This window comes from Siphateles boraxobius, unplaced genomic scaffold (genome assembly GCF_051911475.1).
Source record: "Siphateles boraxobius isolate OS27281-9 unplaced genomic scaffold, OSU_SipBor_1 15, whole genome shotgun sequence".
Taxonomy (NCBI): domain Eukaryota; kingdom Metazoa; phylum Chordata; class Actinopteri; order Cypriniformes; family Leuciscidae; genus Siphateles; species Siphateles boraxobius.
This window is the reverse complement of record NW_027508755.1, coordinates 1,369,737-1,393,150: the sequence shown is the minus strand read 5'-3', so window position 1 is coordinate 1,393,150 and position 23,414 is coordinate 1,369,737. Positions and strand designations below refer to the sequence as shown.

The 23,414-nt window shown below is 40.6% G+C and overlaps 1 protein-coding gene across 1 annotated transcript in view; it reads left to right on the top strand.

Annotated features, from left to right (window-relative positions):
• Positions 1-21,670, top strand: part of ern1 (endoplasmic reticulum to nucleus signaling 1) — a 45,354-nt gene extending 23,684 nt beyond the window's left edge. The window contains exons 12-22 of the mRNA XM_077230594.1: positions 164-352; positions 3,202-3,448; positions 4,054-4,144; positions 4,955-5,144; positions 5,531-5,630; positions 6,432-6,631; positions 6,850-6,997; positions 12,571-12,698; positions 18,365-18,488; positions 18,908-18,975; positions 19,661-21,670. Of these exons, the coding sequence (XP_077086709.1) occupies positions 164-352; positions 3,202-3,448; positions 4,054-4,144; positions 4,955-5,144; positions 5,531-5,630; positions 6,432-6,631; positions 6,850-6,997; positions 12,571-12,698; positions 18,365-18,488; positions 18,908-18,975; positions 19,661-20,278 (2,103 nt within the window). The 3' untranslated portion in view covers positions 20,279-21,670. The remainder of the gene's footprint in view (positions 1-163; positions 353-3,201; positions 3,449-4,053; positions 4,145-4,954; positions 5,145-5,530; positions 5,631-6,431; positions 6,632-6,849; positions 6,998-12,570; positions 12,699-18,364; positions 18,489-18,907; positions 18,976-19,660) is intronic.
• Positions 21,671-23,414: the final 1,744 nt, after the last annotated feature.

The window sequence follows — 23,414 nt, the reverse complement described above, 5'->3', positions numbered from 1 at the left end:
GAAAAACGTTCACAATTTCTATTACAAGTACAGCAAAATAATTTTGTTTATTTGTACAGGTGTTGTACAGATATGTTTGATTTTATTGAATGCTCGATTATTATCTGTATCTCCCTTGAAATAGCCTTTGAAACTGATATGTCAATACCAAAATGTGTTTCAGAAAGTGAATGAGAGTGGGATGGAGGACAACAGTCCGCTGCCTCCGCCAGTGTCGTCCCTGCAGGAGAAGCCCGGTCGTGTCCCGCGCGTGGAGACGCCAGTGGACTCCATGCTGAAGGACATGGCCACCATCATCTTCTGCACCTTCCTCCTGGCCGGCTGGGTGGCCTTCATCATCACCTATCCCAAGGTAAACACACCCCCAAGAACACACCCAGTCGATAGGTATTTATCAGTACAGAGGTAAAGGGAAGGAGGCCTTCACAGGGGAGAGACTAGTGACACTTCAGGGATGCGTTGTCATCATGTCCAGGCGAAGGTCCTTCATCAGATCCGGATACGGCTTGGATCCGGCGGACTGCGGTAAACCTCGGGATAAACAGAGAGACAAATATTACCGTAGACGCCATCCTTCTTATGATGTACCAAGTACATCAGGATTTATGGGAAATGTTCCCGGTTCCGGCTGATCTAAACTATGCAGCCTAACATTGAATTATAGAAGTCTATAATGTGTTATGTGTATGCTAAGCCAAAGAGATGTGTTTTGTCTAGATTTGAACTGACAGAGTGTGTCTGCTTCCCGGACAATGTTAGGAAGATTGTTCCAAAGTTTTGATGCTAAATAGGAAAAGGATCTACCGCCAGCAGTCGATTTAGATATTCTAAGTATTATCAACTGGCCAGAATTATGAGATCGCAGTAGACATGAAGGACTATAATGCGTTAAGAGCTCACTCAAGTACTGGGGAGCTAAACCATTTAGTGCTTTGTAAGTAATCAGCAATACTTTAAAATGTATACAATGTTTAATAGGGAGCCAATGCAGTATTGACAGAACCGGGCTAATATGGTCATACTTCCTGGTTCTGGTAAGAACTCTAGCGGCTGCGTTTTGGACCAGCTGTAGTTTGTTTATTAAAGGGTTAGTTCACCCAAAAATGAAAATTAAGTCATTAATTACTCACCCCCATGCTGTACCAACCCCGTAAGACCTTCGTTCATCTTCGGAACACAAATGAAGATATTTTTGATTAAATCTGAGAGGTGGATCACTGCTACATAGGCTGCCAGAGGGAATGAAACTTGACGGCCCAGAAAGTCATTCAAGAACATGTTTAAATATTCCATGTGCCTACAGTGGCTCAACTATAAGTTTATCAAGCGACGAGACTACTTTTTTCCCGGAAAAAAAAACATAATAACGACTTTATTCGACTATTCCTTTTCATTCCTTCTGGGCCTGAGACGAGAGTTCAAGAGATTTCCACGACGCATGCGCGAGAACTGAACAAGAAGTAGTAGAAGAAGAACGTTCTCTTCTCAGTTCTCGCGCATGCGTCGTGGAAATCTCTTGAACTCTCGTCTCAGGCCCACAAGGAAGAAAAGGAATAGTCGAATAAAGTCGTTATTATGTTTTTTTTTTCGGGAAAAAAGTAGTCTCGTCGCTTGATAAACTTATAGTTGAGCCACTGTAGGCACATGGAATATTTAAACATTTTCTTTAATGACTTTCTGGGCCGTCAAGTTTCATTCCCTCTGGCAGCCTATGTAGCAGTGATCCACCTCTCAGATTTAATCAAAAATATCTTCATTTGTGTTCCGAAGATGAACGAAGGTCTTACGGGGTTGGTACAGCATGGGGGTGAGTAATTAATGACTTAATTTTCATTTTTGGGTGAACTAACCCTTTAAGCGTGCAGGGCAACCACCCAGTAGAACATTACAATAATCTAGCCTAAATGTCATAGACGCATGAACAAATTGTTTTGACAGTATTGTGTTGTGTGTCTGGTCAGAGTGTTGTGTTTTGTCTCTGATGAAAGTATTGGTTTGTGTGTCTGGTCAGACTGTTGTGTCGTCCTCTGATGACAGTATTGTATTGTGTGTCTGGTCAGATTGTTGTGTCTCTGATGACAGTGTTGTGTTGTGTGTCTGGTCAGAGTGTTGTGTTTTGTCTCTGATGACAGTGTTGTGTTGTTGTGTGTCTGGTCAGAGTGTTGTGTCTCTGATGACAGTGTTGTGTCGTGTGTCTGGTCGTAGTGTTGTGTCTCTGATGACAGTGTTGTGTGTCTGGTCAGAGTGTTGTGTCGTCCTCTGATGACAGTGTTGTGTTGTGTGTCTGCTCAGAGTGTTGTGTCTCTGATGACAATGTTGTGTTGTTGTTGTCTGCTCAGAGTGTTGTGTTGTGTTTGATGACAGTGTTGTGTTGTGTTGTTGTGTGTGTGGTCAGAGTGTTGTGTCGTCCTCTGATGACAGTGTTTTGTTGTTGTGTGTGGTCAGAGTGTTGTGTCTCTGATGACAGTGTTGTGTGTCTGCTCAGAGTGTTGTGTCTCTGATGACAGTGTTCTGTTGTTGTGTGTCTGGTCAGAGTGTTGTGTCTCTGACATTATTGTCTGGTGTGTCTGGTCAGAGTGTTGTGTCTCTGATGACAGTGTTGTGTTGTTGTGTGTCTGCTCAGAGTGTCGTCCTCTGATGACAGTGTTGTGTTGTTGTGTGTCTGCTCAGAGTGTCGTCCTCTGATGACAGTGTTGTGTTGTGTGTCTGCTCAGAGTGTTGTGTTGTGAGTCTGCTCAGAGTGTTGTGTGTCTGCTCAGAGGGTTGTGTTGTTGTGAGTCTGCTCAGAGTGTTGTGTCTCTGATGACAGTGTTGTGTTGTTGTGAGTCTGCTCAGAGTGTCGTCCTCTGATGACAGTGTTGTGTTGTTGTGTGTCTGCTCAGAGTGTCGTCCTCTGATGACAGTGTTGTGTTGTTGTGTGTCTGCTCAGAGTGTTGTGTTGTTGTGTGTCTGCTCAGAGTGTCGTCCTCTGATGACAGTGTTGTGTTGTTGTGTGTCTGCTCAGAGTGTTGTGTTGTTGTGTGTCTGCTCAGAGTGTCGTCCTCTGATTACAGTGTTGTGTTGTTGTGTGTCTGCTCAGAGTGTCGTCCTCTGATGACAGTGTTGTGTTGTTGTGTGTCTGCTCAGAGTGTTGTGTTGTTGTGTGTCTGCTCAGAGTGTCGTCCTCTGATGACAGTGTTGTGTTGTTGTGTGTCTGCTCAGAGTGTGCACAAGCAGCAGCAGCTCCAGCACCAGCAGTTTCAGGCTCAGATGGAGGAGAAGCTGGAGCTCCTTCAGCGGCAGCATTTCGTGTTCCAGCCGCCGGCAGACTCAGACTTCCCGGAGGCGGGCCGGACGCGGTGCGAGAGCTCGGCCCACAGCAGCCCCAACATCACCCCGCGCGCCTCCAACCACTCCACCCTGTCCCAGCCCGAGGCGGGACACTCCGCCAGTGAGCACGACGACCCCGGTGAGGACAGCCACTCACAGAAATCTGCACTACCAGTCAAGCTTTGGATCCGTGAGATCTTTAATGTTTTTAAAAGAAGTTTATTCTGCTCACCAAGACTGCATTTATTAGATTAAAAATACTAAAAACTGTAATTAGTGAGTGCTTACCAAAGGCAAAACCGGGCTAATATGAGTGTGCCACTCACACTCTGCTGTTCTTTTGAACTTTCTATTCATCAAAGAATCCTGAAATAAAAACGTAAATAACTATTTTCAACATTAATAATAATAAATGTTTCTTGAGCATCAAATCATCATATCATACTGAAGGATCATGTGACACTGAAGACTGGAGTAATGATGCTGAAAATTCAGCTTTGATCACAGGAATAAATTACACTTTGAAATATATGAAAGTAGAAAACAATTATTTTAAATTGTCATAATATTTAACAATATTACTGTTTTGTTTTTTTAATAAATGCAGTCTTGGTGATCAGAAGAGACTTTTAAAAACATTAAAAATCTCACCGAGCCAAAACGCTGGAACAGCAGTGTGTGTCACCAGTTAATCTCATTTGCCTGATGTGTGTCTGTTGGTTGACTTCTGTTTTGTAATGTCAGAGGAAGAATCCAGCATGGCCCGGATTGGGAACATCACGTTCAGCCCTAGAGATGTGCTTGGACATGGAGCGGAGGGAACTATCGTGTACAGGCAAGGCACCTTCATATAGGGGTGGGGATCGATAATCAATCCCAACTCGAGAATCGAACACTTCGATCTGGTCAGGAATCAGATACTTGTTATAAAATCAAAATTTCGATTTCGATTCCTCTTCCTCCTTTGTGAGCATTTCAATATGACTTTAAACCATTCAAGCGTGAGGCGACTGCATGCGTGTGTATCAGTATATTGGATCCGTGCAGCTCTTAAAGTGACAGCACTAATATTGCTGCCGCCGTCTCTATAACAACACTAATCAAACAACAAAACACAGAGAGAAAATTCACTCGTTCTCGACTGAATAACGTTTGTAACTATATTTGTAATGTATATTTTATTTATAAAGAAATTATTTTACATTTGATTATAGTTTCTGTACGTGAATACCTGAAAATTTTAAACACTGTCATCAATGATTTTATTTGTATCTTTGTTCAGTTGTATCTATTGTTGCGATTGCTAATTTTTTATTCATTCTTTTTTAATTACTGAGTGTTTACTTGTCTTTAATAATGCTTGAAATGTATATTAGTTAGGCTAGTTGTTTTTCTATGCTATTTTTAAACCATTTTTAAATGTGTGTAACTGTTCATGTTTAGCCTGTTGATTTTTGTTTATGATATTCAGCTACAATTAAATGTTTTGCAATAAGACTTTTTTTTTGCCTTATTGGAATCGAAATTAGGAATCGATACGAATCGAATTCGCTAAAATTAAAATGATACCCAGCCCTATCTTAGTAGTGTTTGTATGTGCCTTCACTCTTTCCGATTGTGAGTGTGTGGTGTGTGTGTGTTTCAGGGGTCAGTTTGATAACCGCCCCGTGGCTGTGAAGAGGATTCTCCCAGAATGCTTCAGTTTTGCTGACCGTGAGGTTCAGCTTCTGCGGGAGTCAGACGAGCACCCGAACGTGATCCGCTACTTCTGCACTGAGAGAGACCGGCAGTTCCAGTACATCGCCATCGAGCTGTGCAGCAACACACTGCAGGAGGTGACACACACACACACACAACCTGTTTCTGACAGACACACACACACAACCTGTTTCTCACACACACACACACACAACCTGTTTCTGACACACACACACACACACACACAACCTGTTACTGACACACACACACAACCTGTGTCTGACACACAACCTGTTTCTGACACACACACACAACCTGTTTCTGACACACACACACAACCTGTTTCTGACACACAACCTGCTTCTGACACACACTGTTTCTGACACACACACACAACCTGTTTCTGAGACACAACCTGTTTCTGACACAAACACACACACATGTTTGTGTGTGTGTATGTGTGTGTGTGTCATGCAATATATTGTTGTTTATTTTTAAATAATTGCTTATTTATTTATTTTAGTACGTGGAACGAAAGGATTTTGACCGGCACGGACTGGAGCCAGTGACACTGCTAGAGCAAACCATGTCTGGACTGTCTCATTTACATTCCCTTAATATAGGTAACATCATCTGTGACATCAGTGACGCTGCTTAAAGGACGAGTTCTCCTCAGAATTATAATGTCCTGATCATTTACTCTCCCCCACGTCATCCAAGATGTTCATGTCTTTATTTCCTCAGTCGAAAAGATATGAAGGTTTTTGAGGAAAACGTTCCAGGATGTTTCTCCATATAGTGACTTCAATGGGGTCCAAGGGGTTGAAGGTCCAAATGTGAGTTTCAGTGCAGCTTCAAAGTCTCGACACGATCCCAGGCGAGGAATAAGAGTCTTATCTAGACAAACCAGTGGACATTTTATAAAAAACATGAACATTTATATACTTTTTAACCACAAACGCTCGTCTTGCACTAGCTCTGCGACGCGACACACACTGTTGAAAGACCAAGCGTGACATCGACGGAAGAACCGACCGAGTGTTTACAAAGCCAATGTGCAAAGACTAAGTCAAACGCCATTTGAAAAAAAATATATAAATAAAAGGTAAAACAACGATGTCGGACGATTTTGAAGTTGGAGCAGAAAATGAGATTGAGTTTTTCCCCTACGTCAAGCATGACCTTTCAACCAGATTACGTAATGCATTGGACCGCATTGAAGTCACTATACGGAGAAAAACCCTGGATCGTTTTCCTCAAAAACCTTAATTTCTTTTCGACTGACGAAAGAAAGACATGAACATCTTGGATGACGTGGCGGAGAGTAAATTATCAGGAAATTTTAATTCTAATCCTTTAACTAGTCTGCTTTTTTAGGCCAAGTAATCAGAATGAATGAGTTGGTAACACTCGTGTGTCGATAGTCCACAGAGATCTGAAGCCGCACAACATCCTGGTGTCGATGCCGAACACACACGGGCGCGTGAAGGCCATGATCTCAGACTTCGGGCTGTGTAAGAAGCTGGCGGTGGGCCGACACAGCTTCAGCAGGAAGTCAGGCGTCCCGGGAACCGAGGGCTGGATCGCTCCCGAGGTGCTCAGTGAGGACGCCAAGCACAACCCGGTGAGCGAGAAACAGCCCGTGTGTCCCGCGGCTTTAACCCTTCTGCATCCATTTGAAAAACTTACACACAGGTCCATTGAGGACAAAAATGTCTTTCAAAAAACTGGGTTTTAAACAGAGACTTCTCCGCAGACGAGAAGGGGCTGTGCTCATCTCTAGAGGCGTGTTTCAAGTCTTTTATATATGTTTTTTATCTTGTGGTGTTTGTTCTGTTGCAGACCTGCATGGTGGACATCTTCTCCGCAGGCTGTGTGTTTTATTACGTGCTTTCTGAAGGACAACACCCGTTCGGGAAGTCCTTACAGCGACAGGCCAACATTCTGCTGGGAGTCTATTCCCTCGAGCTCTTACAGCCCGACACACACGGTAACACACACACACACACACACACACACACACACACACACACACACACACACACACACACAAACCAGCACCTATTCCCTCGAACTCTTACAGCCCGACACACACACCAGCACCTATTCCCTCGAGCTCTTACAGCCCGACACACACGGTAACACACACACACACACACCAGCACCTATTCCCTCAAGCTCTTACAGCCCGACACACACGGTAACACACTCACACACACACACACACACCAGCAGCTATTCCCTCGAGCTCTTACAGCCCGACACACACGGTAACACACACACACACACACACCAGCACCTATTCCCTCGAGCTCTTACAGCCCGACACACACGGTAACGCACACACACACACCAGCACCTACTCCCTCGAGCTCTTACAGCCCGACACACACGGTAACACACACACACCAGCACCTACTCCCTCGAGCTCTTACAGCCTGACACACACGGTAACACACACACACACCCCAGCACCTATTCCCTCGAGCTCTTACAGCCCGACACACACACACACACCAGCACCTATTCCCTCAAGCTCTTACAGCCCGACACACACACACACCATCACCTACTCCCTCGAGCTCTTACAGCCTGACACACACGGTAACACACACACACACACACACCAGCACCTATTCCCTCGAGCTCTTACAGCCCGACACACACGGTAACACACACACACCAGCACCTACTCCCTCGAGCTCTTACAGCCTGACACACACGGTAACACACACACACACACACCAGCACCTATTCCCTCAAGCTCTTACAGCCCGACACACACGGTAACACACACACACACCCCAGCACCTATTCCCTCGAGCTCTTACAGCCCGACACACACGGTAACACACTCACACACACACACACACACCAGCAGCTATTCCCTCGAGCTCTTACAGCCCGACACACACGGTAATACACACACACACACACCAGCACCTATTCCCTCGAGCTCTTACAGCCCGACACACACGGTAACGCACACACACACCAGCACCTACTCCCTCGAGCTCTTACAGCCCGACACACACGGTAACACACACACACCAGCACCTACTCCCTCGAGCTCTTACAGCCTGACACACACGGTAACACACACACACACACCAGCACCTATTCCCTCGAGCTCTTACAGCCCGACACACACACACACACCAGCACCTATTCCCTCAAGCTCTTACAGCCCGACACACACACACACCATCACCTACTCCCTCGAGCTCTTACAGCCTGACACACACGGTAACACACACACACACACACACACCAGCACCTATTCCCTCGAGCTCTTACAGCCCGACACACACGGTAACACACACACACCAGCACCTACTCCCCCGAGCTCTTACAGCCTGACACACACGGTAACACACACATACAAACACCAGCACCTATTCCCTCGAGCTCTTACAGCCCGACACACACGGTAACACACACACACACCCCAGCACCTATTCCCTCGAGCTCTTACAGCCCGACACACACACACACCAGCACCTATTCCCTCAAGCTCTTACAGCCCGACACACACACGCACCAGCACCTATTCCCTCAAGCTCTTACTACCCGACACACACGGTAACACACACACAAACCAGCACCTACTCCCTCGAGCTCTTACAGCCCGACACACACGGTAACACACACACACACACCAGTCCAACACACACGGTAACGCACACACATATCACACACCAGCCCAACACACACGGTAACACACACACACACCAGCCCAACACACACACTCATATCACACCCTGACCAACACACACCAGCCCGACACACACACTCATATCACACCCTGACCAACACACACCAGCCCGACACACACACTCATATCACACCCTGACCAACACGCACTAGCCCAACACACACACACTCATCACACCCTGACCAACACACACTAGCCCAACACACACACACTCATCACTAGTGATCGACCGATGTATCGGTTTACCAATATTTTTCCCGATATTTAAGCATTTTCCCATAATCGGGAATCGGTTTTGTAATATCGGATTTTCCGATAAACGGCGCCATCTTGTGGCCGTTTTGAGAATTCCGCCATTGCACCCCGCGTCTGAGGAGATCAGTCAATAACAACTCTGTGCACAGGTAAAGTATATGTTCTACTTGCTTTGCTTTAATTATTCAACTTTATTTAACATAAGAGACATGCATGCAGAAATGAGATTTGAGACATAAATGCCTGATATAGTTTATTTATGCAGCTTGGTTCTAAAAAATTGAGACGAACTCATTGAGCCACGTAGCGTAATCCGTCATGTCCTTCCCCAATAAAGACGTAACTTTACATGAATTAAATAAAACAGACATGAATGAGTGCATGTTGAAAATAAAAGCGCTGAATTTAATTCTCTATCTGTTGTATTTGCTCACCATTAGTCTCGAAAAAAAGTTTGTTCATATTGCTGAGCACTCACTGGGTTGATGATCAGGAATGCTCAAGCACGGCCACTGAATGAAACTTTTGACAAGATTGTCTTGTTTAAACACCCTAGATTATATTATCATTTACTACATAGCAATTATTTCGCTAATACACATCTAAATTTACCGCTTTGTGGAAATTAATTATTTATTATCTGCACGCGCGATCGCGGTTGAGTAACGTATAGCCTAATGTTATAGTTATGTGTAAATGCATAGATAAACAGCACTTTGTCATAAAGCATTTCATGATCTAGACCGACAAAAATATTAATAATAATTAATAACATACTAGTTGGAAAATGCAATGATGTATATGCTGTTTTGTTTGTTACTTTCCTGATGTTATAGGCTATTCCAGCTAATATTATGCAGTGAATTAATATTATCCAGTGAATTATTCCTCACTCTTAGTTTAAACCTATTAAACGGCACATAAACCTTCTAAAACTGTTTAAAATGAATTACATTTCTGCAAAGGTGATATGACTCCCCTGTCAATTATTTTTTCCATATGAAAACATTAGACTTTTAACATTTATTTTGCCTATTGTTAACATTGTTGCTGCTGATGCTTATAAATGATATGTATAATTTAGATATAAATTATATAATGTAATAATATAAATGTTTTTATTGTAATTTGATTAGTTTACCATTTATGAAAACAAATAAACATATCCAAATATGTTAGAATAGTTTTTGTGCTTTATTTTTTAGACTCAGACCCCTCTATTTATTTGTGTATAAATATAAAGGTTTTTTTTTTGTATGCAAGGAGGGAGTGATTGTTATAAATAAAATGGTTTGTTCAGTTCATTTGTGTTGTAATAATTGTGCCAAAACAGAAGTATAACAGTAAATAAATATCGGTTCTGCATATCGGTTATCGGGCACATACACATGCAAATAATCTGTATCGGTATCGGTTATAAAAATCAATATCGGTCGATCACTACTCATCACACCCTGACCAGCACACACTAGCCCAACACACACACACTCATCACACCCTGACCAACACACACACACTCATCACACCCTGACCAACACACACCAGCCCAACACACACACACTCATCACACCCTGACCAACACACACCAGCCCAACAAACACGGTACCACTACACACACACTCATATCACACCCTGACCAACACACACCAGCCTGACACACACACACTCACCACACCCTGACCAACACACACCAGCCCGACACACACACTCATATCACACCCTGACCAACACACACTAGCCCAACACACACACACTCATCACACCCTGACCAACACACACCAGCCCAACACACACACTCATATCACACCCTGACCAACACACACCAGCCCAACACACACACTCATATCACACCCTGACCAACACACACCAGCCCAACAAACACGGTACCACTACACGCACACTCATATCACACCCTGACTAACCCACACCAGCCCAACACACACACTCATATCACACCCTGACCAACACACACCAGCCCAACACACACGGTACCACTACACACACACTCATATCACACCCAGACCAATTCACACGGTACCAGTACACACACACTCATATCACACACTAGCCGAACACACACGGTACCAGTACACACACTCAAAATATACCCTGTCCAAAAATACACACTCAAAACAAAGCCTGACCAGAAACACACACTTTGACCTGACCATGTTTTGCTTAAAGGACAAGTTCGGTATTTTACACTTAAATGTCCTGTTTTAAGATCGTTTCTGATGAAATAGAACGGTTAAGATTGAAATTTGGACAAATGCTGCTGTCCCGAGAATTTTCAGTTTTTGTGTTAGCACCCCCCCACCTCCACAATGGTTTCATAGGGCACTAGAAGAATCATTCATGAAACGCATTAAACTTTAGTTTACAAAGACGTGAAACTCACCGAGTGGTCTGAGGTGTTCACTGATATGCTCACACATAAATCGCTGCAGGAGATGCTTTCCAACAGGTGTTTTACCTTTCGTTGTAAAACTTCGGACCTATTTTTCCAAACGCCTCACAAGCGGACATTCTTCCGTTGAGAACTTGAATAATAGACACTCCAGCCCAGTTGGTGGCGATAATGCACCTTTGCCAATGTTTGGATAGCGTAGCTTACGATACCGCGACTGGAAGACTGCAGAAAGAATACAAACAACCCCATTTCCGTTTCCGGCGGTGGAGTAATACCGTACCTCACAGAACATCCTATACAAGTCAATGGGGTTGGACAAAAACTACGATAAAACCTGTTGGAAAGCATCTTTTGCAGCGATTTTTGTGTGAGCATATCAGTGAACACCCCAGACCACTCGGTGAGTTTCACGTCTTTGTAAACTAAAGTTAAATGCGTTTTATGATTACAGGGTGCTAATACAGAAACCGAAAATTCTCGGGACAGCAGCATTTGTCCAAATTTCAATCTTAACCGTTCTATTTCATCAGAAACGATCTTAAAACAGGGCTTTAAGTGTAAAATACCGAACTTGTCCTTTAAAGGGGTCATATATTTCATCGGGGACACAATTACTGACCACACATAAAAGTTACGCCTTCTTTCTCTGCGTGTACATGTGGGCGGTGTTATAAAACTCTCCTCACACACACTAGCGTAGAGATGTGGAGGCGTGTGTGAACGAAGCGTTTTAGGAATGTGTGGCTGAGCCTGAACTTTTATAAAGAATATCTCTTTAGCTCTGACACTTTGAGCTTATACTTCACTAACAGCTACATAACACACTAAAGAAAAAGAAAAACATGAAATCGCATTATACGTGTTTTTTCTTTAATTGCTAATGCGACCAATGTAATTGTTTGATCTGAACTGGTATTATCTAATTGTGTAGTTAAATTTAACAGCTGACAGATATTCAACATAATTCATCTGAGAAGTCTAACAGAAGGATGGACAAAACCAGTGAAATAACAACTAATTTAATCTCATATTTTATTACCATTTTCTAAACTATAGCGAATAAACTGTGATAATGTGAGAAATGTTGAAGGAGTCTGAATAAACTGTGATAAGGTGTGTGAATAAACTGTGGTTTGGCTGTATATCTCAGACCGGTCTCTGATCATGTGATTGGTTGATGCAGAGGGTATCGTGTGCCGAAACCTGATCGAGCAGATGTTGAGCAGTGACCCGGAGAAGAGGCCCTCGTCTGAGCGAGTGCTGAAACACCCCTTCTTCTGGAGTCTGGAGAAACAGCTGCACTTCTTCCAGGTGTGAGAGTCACACACACTTATCTATCCTGGGAAAACACATCTTATGCAAACAATGCCTTGCCAGGAACGCAGAAAATCACAGCAAAATACCATAGATAAGATAATTTCAATTCTTTCAATTTCCAGAAGTGAGGGCAGGACAGTATTGTTTGAAGCGTACTATCAAAGGGGTCATGAATTGAGAAATCAAATTTCCTTGAGCTTTTGGACTATAAAAAAAACTAGTGCTGCCCTCCAGTAAATTCTTTTATAGTCGACTATTAGTCATTCATTCAACCCTTGTGTTATGTTGCGGGTCAATTTGACCCATTTTGATTTTCTAGTTGTTGGAAATACTGGTTAACCTTTGTTTTTTTTCTTGATATTTTGTGACTTTTTCTCATTTATCATGATGAACATGCATGCAAAGTTTCAACATGCTGATGTGTTTTGACATATACAAACAAAATTACTATTACGTTCGTGATGTTCGCGGGTCAATTTGACCCACATAGACAGCCATTCAAAAGCAACTGTACAGACACAAATTAAAAACATTTATTTTCTGTATGTCAGGGCACTTCAACTCTAGTTCTAACATGAAAGTGTATCTAAAAGTCATCTAACCCTAACCAAACACACTTCAAAAAGCTAAAATCACAGTGTTCAGAATTATTTGCAAATTACAGATGAAAATATGTAATTACTATCTGTGTCAGACAATATATAATAATAATAATTTCAATATTCAAGATATCTAAAATACCTAGCTTTTAACCAAAACTTTTATGTAGGATTTTCAAAGGCAGCTTCACAGAACCAAAAAAAAAAATGTATTGAATGTATGCTTTTGTTATGTCTGGTTTCTCACTTCCCTGTGAGTGAATAATGGAACTAGTGAACTAGGTCTTAGGAAACTAGGAAAAGTTGACTAAGGAAAATTAAAAATTTTCACTATAAAGCAAAATTTTATTTTTCATTTACGATGTTCAAAGCAGAAAATGTAAAAAAAAAATTTAAAAAAAAGGAAAAGGAAAGGAAAAAAATGTATATGCAAAAAAAATCTGTATACTGTTTATTTTCCAATTTTGTCAAAACAAAACAGTTTTAAAAAATGGTTTAAAAACATTTTCATAAATCATATTTTCATATATACAGGTCCTTCTCAAAAAAATAGCATATTGTGATAAAGTTCATTATTTTCCATAATGTAATGATAAAAATTAAACTTTCATATATTTTAGATTCATTGCACACCAACTGAAATATTTCAGGTCTTTTATTGTTTTAATACTGATGATTTTGGCATACAGCTCATGAAAACCCAAAATTCCTATCTCAAAAAATTAGCATACCATGAAAAGGGTCTCTAAACGAGTTATTATCCTAATCATCTGAATCAACTAATTAACTCTAAACACCTGCAAAAGATTCCTGAGCCTTTTAAAAACTCCCAGCCTGTTTCATTACTCAAAACCGCAATCATGGGTAAGACTGCCGACCTGACTGCTGTCCAGAAGGCCATCATTGACACCCTCAAGCAAGAGGGTAAGACACAGAAAGAAATTTCTGAACAAATAGGCTGTTCCCAGAGTGCTGTATCGAGGCACCTCAGTGGGAAGTCTGTGGGAAGGAAAAAGTGTGGCAAAAAACGCTGCACTACGAGAAGAGGTGACCGGACCCTGAGGAAGATTGTGGAGAAGGACCGATTCCAGACCTTGGGGGACCTGCGGAAGCAGTGGACTGAGTCTTGAGTAGAAACATCCAGAGCCACCGTGCACAGGCTAGTGCAGGAAATGGGCTACAGGTGCCGCATTCCCCACGTCAAGCCACTTTTGAACCAGAAACAGCGGCAGAAGCGCCTGACCTGAGCTACAGAGAAGCAGCACTGGACTGTTGCTCAGTGGTCCAAAGTACTTTTTTTGGATGAAAGCAAATTTTGCATGTCATTCGGAAATCAAGGTGCCAGAGTCTGGAGGAAGACTGGGGAGAAGGAAATGCCAAAATGCCTGAAGTCCAGTGTCAACTGGGGTGCCATGTCAGCTGCTGGTGTTGGTCCACTGTGTTTTATCAAGGGCAGGGTTAATGCAGCTAGCTATCAGGAGATTTTGGAGCACTTCATGCTTGCATCTGCTGAAAAGCTTTATCGAGATGAAGATTTCATTTTTCAGCACGACCTGGCACCTGCTCACAGTGCCAAAACCACTGGTAAATGGTTTACTGACCATGGTATTACTGTGCTCAATTGGCCTGCCAACTCTCCTGACCTGAACCCCATAGAGAATCTGTGGGATATTGTGAAGAGAAAGTTGAGAGACGCAAGACCCAACACTCTGGATGAGCTTAAGGCCGCTATCGAAGCATCCTGGGCCTCCATAACACCTCAGCAGTGCCACAGGCTGATTGCCTCCATGCCACGCCGCATTGAAGCAGTCATTTCTGCAAAAGGATTTCCGACCAAGTATTGAGTGCATAACTGAACATAATTATTTGAAGGTTGACTTTTTTGTATTAAAAAAACACTTATTTTATTGGTCGGATGAAATATGCTAATTTTTTGAGATAGGAATTTTGGGTTTTCATGAGCTGTATGCCAAAATCATCAGTATTAAAACAATAAAAGACCTGAAATATTTCAGTTGGTGTGCAATGAATCTAAAATATATGAAAGTTTAATTTTTATCATTACATTATGGAAAATTTTATTAATTTGTTGATAATCTCTGCAGCCGAAAACACAAAAAACATTAAGTCACCACAGTAGTGAACATTTTATTAACATTTTATATCATATATTAACCATATGCTTGTTTCATACGGATTACAAAACTTGAGAATATTTATTTTCCATTTGAATTTGTCCATCCAAAAGTAGCATTTCAAGCTTTCTATAGTTATATTTCTCATGTCTGTGAGGCAAGTATACACTGAGTTTCGGTTCATTATTGTGACACGCTCAAGTTCACTCAGACCGAGACAGCAGAAATCTTGTTTTTTCGATTTTTTATTTTACAAAGGCACAACGTTTTCTTGTTGTTGTGAGTTTACAAAAATAAAAGTAGTTCCCTTTACAGTTTGCATTACTCTTATCTGTATGACTGAAAAATGATGGAGTATTTTAAGTTTAAATGCAATGCAATCATGGACATGTAAAGCTGCTACTATTTACATGTTTCAATTGATAAGCCATATTTGCATATTTCCGTCACAGGCTGTTCGATTTTGCCACTTTCTGTGGAGTTATTTTTTTCTGCAATTAACCGACGAATAAAATTACTAATCAAACTAAAATAAAATAAATATAATAATAAAATAAAAATACTAGTCGACTAACAGTAAATCGACTATTAGGGGGCAACCCTATAAAAAACATGCTGTACCTTTCCAAACTCAAAACGTCCTTGTTAGTCCAAAAACAGCTTTTATTGAAAGCTAGCTACCAAAAAGGGCTCATTTACTACTTCCTGGTTTTTATTACATAATGGAAAAGAATACATCATAGGTGTGGAACGGATCGCAGTTGATCGGGATCTGTACGGATCAGAGCGTGTGATTCGCGGATTAACTGCTAAATTTAACCATCATAGAGTGAAAGTTTATAAATTTGAACGTGTTTTGTCTTGCCAATTTACACATTCAAACAATTGTAAATGCAGAAGAAGAGGCGAAAATCGAGACTCGCGCGCTTCAGAGAGAGAGAAAGAGAGAAAAGAGAGAGAGAGGCGCTTGAACACCGAATTGATTCCTCTTTCGCGTTTCTTTGCCCTTGAACGGACACAAACACAAAATGATATCTAAATACCCGTCTCAATACCCGTCCCAGCAAGTATTCTCCCGGTTATGTCATAAGTGAACAGTTGAGAAAGAAACCCGAAGCGTGTCAGGTCTTTTATTTATTCGGTCTTAAAGTGACAACAGCCTAATATTCCTAATTCTGTCTGTCATTAATGTAAATAAAACAACAAAATACAGCTTTAACAAAGATTAAACTATATTTAATTTCTACAGTACAGTAAACAAATGGTGTTATTTTACATTTAGGCTTAATTTTTAATTTCTATTCCTAAATACTACTGTCAGACTGTGTACACAGTAAACAGTTTGACTTTGTGATATTATCAATCTTGTAAGTGAAGAAGTTCATAAAGTCATTACTGTTGTGCTGCTTGCAAACTTCTGGGCTTGAATCTTATTTGTTTGTTAATTTTGCCACTGTTTCAAATAAATACCTAGGATTATGTTTATTTTCTTCTGATAGGGTTGAAAAATAAACAGATCTAGCAGCTTTTAAGGCCTCTCTGTATGCAATCATGCTCTCTTTCCATGAAATGCGAAATACATCTTGTTTTGTTTTCTTCCAGTTGCGCTCCATTTTTCTGGCTGCTCTCTTAAGGGCCCGGGTGTGCTCGTTGTACCACGGCGTGGGACTATTTTCTTTAATCTTCTTTAAGCGCAACGGAGCAACTGTGTCTAAAGTGCTGGAAAAGAGAGAGTTAAAAGTTTCTGTTGCAATATCGAGTTCTGCTTAGCTATCTGGGATGCTGAGATGATGAAACTGATTAGGAAGATTATTAATAAAGCAATCTTTAGTGGCAGAAGTGATAGGTCTAACATATTTGTAACACGGAGTCGGCTTTGCAGCCTTGGTTAAATGTAGTTTACACGAGACTAGATAATGATCTGAGATGTCATCACTCTGCTGCAGAATTTCAACAGCAGCAACATTGATTCCATGTGATAATATTAGATCTAGAGTATGCTTACGACAATGAGTAGGTCCTGACACGTGTTGTGTCAGGAACAGAAAGGGGGCCAGAGCAAATTACAGTGCATGACATCGTACTTGCGAGTTCAAACACCTCTTTAATATTAATTTTAGTGATCTCCGACTGATGTAGTCGAACATCATTAGTGCCGACGTGAATAATAATCTTAGAGAATTTATGATTAGCATTAGCCAGCACTTTTAAATTTGCTTTGATATCAGGCGCTCTGGCTCCCGGCAAACATGTGACTATGGTGGCTGGTGTCTCTATTTTCACCTTCCATGTAATAGAATCGGCAGTATCTAGGGCACATTAAACAGGATTCTCAGTGGGTGTTTCACTGAGTGGGGAGAATCTGTTTAATATTGTAATCGGAACAGAAGATCGGTGTTTTGTCCCGCGACTACAGCGTCTCGACGTCACCCAGTTGCCCTGCTGCACGGGCTCTACAGCCGTAACCAAACAATGTACAGTGTTCTCTAAGGCAGTCGCATCTAAATTAGTAGCCTATCTAAAGCCCTTGCACTCTTACTATCCTCGATTAAAGTTTGAATGCGTGTCTCTAGTCCTGAAATCTAATCACAAGTGTAACAAGGACACATGTTATAAAGTGTTATAACAAGGTATGAAGTGTTACCGAAAAATCGTTTTTCAGAGAAACTCGGCCAAAGCAGAAAGATAAATAGCAGCAGATTCTTCTAGAAATTATAAATGGCTATTTATTTCTAAATTATTACAAATTCTGATATAAAAATCCAACCAACATTATAAGTGGACAATGAACATTATAAAATAAAAAAATGCTGTTCACGGTCCTTTTCAAATCATTTTTCAGAGAAACTCAGCCAACTGGAAAGAAAACTAGCAGCAGATTCTCCTAAAATGGCTTGTAAATGGCATATTTGGTGTTGTTTCGCAGGATGTGAGCGATAGGATCGAGAAGGAGCCGTTAGATGGACCAATCGTGAGGCAGCTGGAGAGAGGAGGGCGGGTTGTTGTCAAAACTGATTGGAGGGATCATATCACTGTTCCTCTACAGACCGGTGAGCACTAATGCATCTGGATTACTGGATTTACTATTAGTTTTTTAATTCTTAAGGTCCTCGCACACTGAGTCCGAAATTCACACCCAAAATTTTCACAAGTTAAAAAATAAACACGACCTCACGTTGTGTCAATCACGTTTACACACTGACTGCGAAACAACGCGTCTTAAAAAAAAATTCTGATCGGGTTCGATTTTCTGCGTTTTTCGCATCCGTAACAAGCATTATGAATGGTGTTTTGACAATTCAAAGCCACCGAATCACGAATACGAAAAAAACACATACTAAAAATTTCGGACTCGGTGTGCAAGGACCTTAAGACTTTGTAAATAGATTAACCACATGCAATTCTTGTTTGAATCTTTAGTGTGAAAATTTTGCTCTGCAAACCATTAAATTATAGTGTTCTTTCACAGATCTACGCAGATTTCGTTCGTACAAAGGCGGATCGGTCAGAGATCTGTTACGTGCCATGAGGAATAAGGTACATGAGTTTACCAACACCACAAATATCTTGTGTTTATAGCAACACAGTTTACAGCGGCGTGGAATGATTTTTGTACAGGTTGTACATGAAATTGTTTTTTTTTCAATACATTGTATCTAATTGTTTTGTTGGATATCACATATTTTTTATTTTTGGGTTTTTTTTTTTTCAAATAGCTGTTAATAAACAATCAGTTACAATAATTATGGTAACACTTTACAATAACATACATTAGTTAACTACATTAGTTAACATAAACTAAGGATGAACTGCACATAAACAGCATTTATTAATCTTAGTTAATATTCATTTCAACATATACAACCTCTGATTTAAATAACGGATTAGTAAATGTTAACAGTAGTTAATGCACTGTGAACTTACATGAACAAACAATGAACAGTTATATTTATATAAAACGAACATTAACAAAGATTCATAAATACAGTAACAAATGTATTGCTCCTTGTGAGTTCATGTTAGTTCATACATTACAATAAGGTTCATTAGTTAACATTATTTAAAGTGTTACCATAATTACTAAATAATTAATTGATTTGAATTCATAACTTAACTTACAATTTACATCCATGATGCAAAAAAATATATATATTTGCAAACCATTTCACAAAAACGTTCTCTCTTCAGCGTTCTCAGTTCTCTCATCTCTTTTCCTCTCTAGAAACACCATTACCGAGAGTTACCCGATGAAGTCCAGGAAACGCTGGGATCCATTCCAGATGAGTTTGTCTCCTACTTCACCTCCCGATTCCCTCTTCTTCTGCAACACACACATCTGGCCATGCGTTCCTGTGCAGCGGAGAGACCGTTCCAGCCTTACTATCACTCTTCTGAAGTGACTCAGACTCTGCCCACTCAGACTCCGCCCACACTGACCCCGCCCACAGAGACCCTGCACACTCAGACTCCTCCCACTCTGAGCTTGCCCACAGAGACTCCTCCCACTCAGATTCCTCCCACTCTGAGCCTGCCCACAGAGCCTCCTCCCACTCAGACTCTGCCCACTCTGAGCCCGCCCACAGAGACCCTGCACACTCAGACTCCTACCACACAAACCCCTCCCACTCTGACCCCACCCACAGAGACTCCTTCCACACAGACTCCGCCCTTTCTGAGCTCACCCACAGAGACTCCGCCCACGCAGACTCCGCCCACTCTGAGCTCACCCACAGAGACTCCGCCCACTCTGAGCTTGCACACAGAGACTCCGCCCACTCAGCCTGAGCTCAGCACAGAGATGCTCATACAGACAGACCCACAGGAGGCTGTAGATCCGTAGAGTCACATGACCCGTTCACAAACGTTGTTGGGATGTGTTCTGTGTGTGTGTGCAGCCTGGGCCTGCAGTGTCTGGGCTGTGTCTCGCAGAGGACGCCATCGCATCGTTTAGTGCCTTACATGCTCATTCCAGATGAGCCGAGATCATTTGCTGGAAGAGAAACCCTATACTCATTCCTTCCTTCTTTAAGTGGAGGGATTTTTTTTTTGTTGAACACTTGAAGTGAACGCAAGAAATTCTACTGTGCAATGTTCAGAGAGAACGTGTTATTGAATATATATATTTTTGTACATATTTTGATCATTGATAATCGGTTGAAGTGGCCATTGATTGTGCCTTTTTTTTAAATGACACTGTGTCTCAGTTCTGAAGAGAGTCTAATGTTTGTGATATTTGCTTTATAAATGCTTTTGCTGCTGAGAGATGTTAAAGGAATAGTTCAACCAGAAATGAAAATTCATAGTTTCCATACAGCCCCAAAATTACCAAACATAATCATAAACGTTGTGTGTAAATCTTCTGAAGACCGCATCCAAATTTAAGTCATTATTCACTGCATTTCTTAATTCTCATTCAAAGTGAAAAGACGTCACACCAATAAAGCCAAAGTGCATTGGTTCTCACGCATCATGTGATCAATCACATCAAAGCATGTCTAGAATATATGTAAGCGTGAATCATGTTTGTGAACGATAATCCGTGAATTCTCAAGTGTTTCTCAGACCAAGCTATCGTATGGCTTCAGGAAACTTTAAATGCAGTTCGCCACTACTTCTGTGATACTACTGGTTTAAAGTTTAATTTTTGCGTGAGCTATTCCTTCAATGTCTCTAATATAAAACCAACTGTATGACATTACAGGTATTACGCTTTCAAAAGTTCTGGATGTATTTTCATGACAAACTTTGTTATTATCCTGTATTGTGCTCATAACTTCAGTCATTCACTTTTATATGTTGGCATTTTTTAACAAAACATGGTAAACTATGAATTTGTTCCCTTGGATTCTGGATATTGCGGATACGTTTTTAAGCTTTTAGGTGATTTTCTTAAATGGTTATTATAATGGAAAGTAATTTAACTATTTTTCATGGTTTTAGTGGACTTCTGATTTAAAACCTTTGGACTTTTTGTTAGGAAATGCCAGGAAAGACGTTTTTTTGTTTCAAAGTACTATGAAGATGTCTCTCCTGCAGATGTACAGTGCATAGACGGCATTGTGACATGAAATGCATGCCGTTTTGAACTGAAATATTCCAGATGGAGCTTTTATAATGTTACATGTTTTTTAATGTTCAGTATATATTTTTAAACGGCAGATTTTGAGGGGGAAATGATTCAAATGCAATGCCTTTTTACATGTAGTGTTAATAAAAGCTGCTATTGTGCAAAGCCAAGCGAGTTTTTACCAACCTCAGGAACTATTATTCACCTTATTCACTCCACCCTTCATCGCTCAGATATTTGACCTTTAGTTTAAATGACATGTTCTGTTTACACTGTGTATAATGCAGTAGTGGAGAACCAGTATGCATTACCTCATTGCAATTCAGTAGTGAAGTAAAACAGAAGGATTAGCACAAAACATTGATCCTGAAAATACACAGAGATTATTAGCCTAACGTTTTTTAAACTGGTTAGATAAAGCGAGTTTACACAAAACTTTGAATTTCAATTCTCATTACCATTATTTAGATGCACTATCACCCAACAGCAAAACAATGCTGGACCCATCGCAGTCGTTTTTGACAAGACAAAAAGGAGCGCAGACTTAAATTTGGTCTAATTTTAAAAAAGACCCGTGGTAGATTGTTGTTTAAGTAAAAAAAGTTATAGAGGTTTAAGTTTATGAAATTGATTTATGAACAATATTTTATATAAAATAGATGTTTTATGAAACATGTTGAAAGTACTAGAAAATCAAAGACATAAATCTGAAAAAGTTTTGTTTCAGTGTTTAGGATGATATCTCAAAAAATGAGCTTTTACTGAGAGTTTGTTTGGGAGCAGAACCAGATTTTCCCCATTAGATCCAGCAAGACTCACTGGGACACTGTGGCTGGATTGGGGATTTGCAGTAGAGTTTTTCTCTTTCAAATATTACACGCACAAAAAAGTTTTATTACACACATACAAACCACAACCTGACACCAACACACAATTATAGCTGCATAATTTATCCAATTGGCTCAATAATATGCAGAGGCAAAAAACAGGAATAAAGCGATTATTTGTCCATAAAGTGACATTTTACTACAAGTAGTCTATGTTATTAACATACATCATATTTTAGATGTTGTAACAGTTGAAATCACTGACGATGATCAATATATGTTCACTCTGATACATACACTCGCAATGCACCATATTCTGGTGTGGTTTATTTCTCTATAAATATAGCCAAATATTTCTCTTTGCTTTCCCTATAGAAATGAACAGATAACTGGATTAATATTAATGAATTTGGAGTGGGATTTGTAATTTTGTGGATAAGTGCTTCAATAGAGTCAATAATAACGCATTTTCCTTTCAATTAGCTGCAATAATCGAGTTATCTTCATTTGGAGACCCTTCTCAAGCTAATTTTAATGCATGTTATTATTTGTGATTTGTTTAATCTATGTATTATGCAACTATGGTTTTTAATTGATTGCCAGCCCTAGAAATGACATGTTTATTGTGAAATTACGTGACATTTTCATATTAAAGAAAATACACATGATGATGCATCAGATTACATGAAAATGAGTAACACAATCATAACGTTGTCTTCATAAATACCGGATTAGCAGAGTTTTCTTATTATTGCACTATTTCTGCATATTCGCCATTAGAAAGGTGAGGTGAATGTGAAAATACATATTTAATACGTATCCTATTCCAGATCAGGTTCTGTCAATTCCCCATTGCATCACACGAGGAACTAAAGTGCTGAACACTGTGGGCATTAACTGGATGTCATCAGTTTAATGATCAGGTTACACAGAGGCTTGTCTTGTTCTTCAAACTGCGAGTCCATATGCACAATATTAACCATGTGTTGGTAATAATGTCGTGTATGGACTAGGACTGCATACATTTGAAAGCTGAGAAATGATTGTGATGAAAACTTGGGTTATACTTCATTTTACAGTGT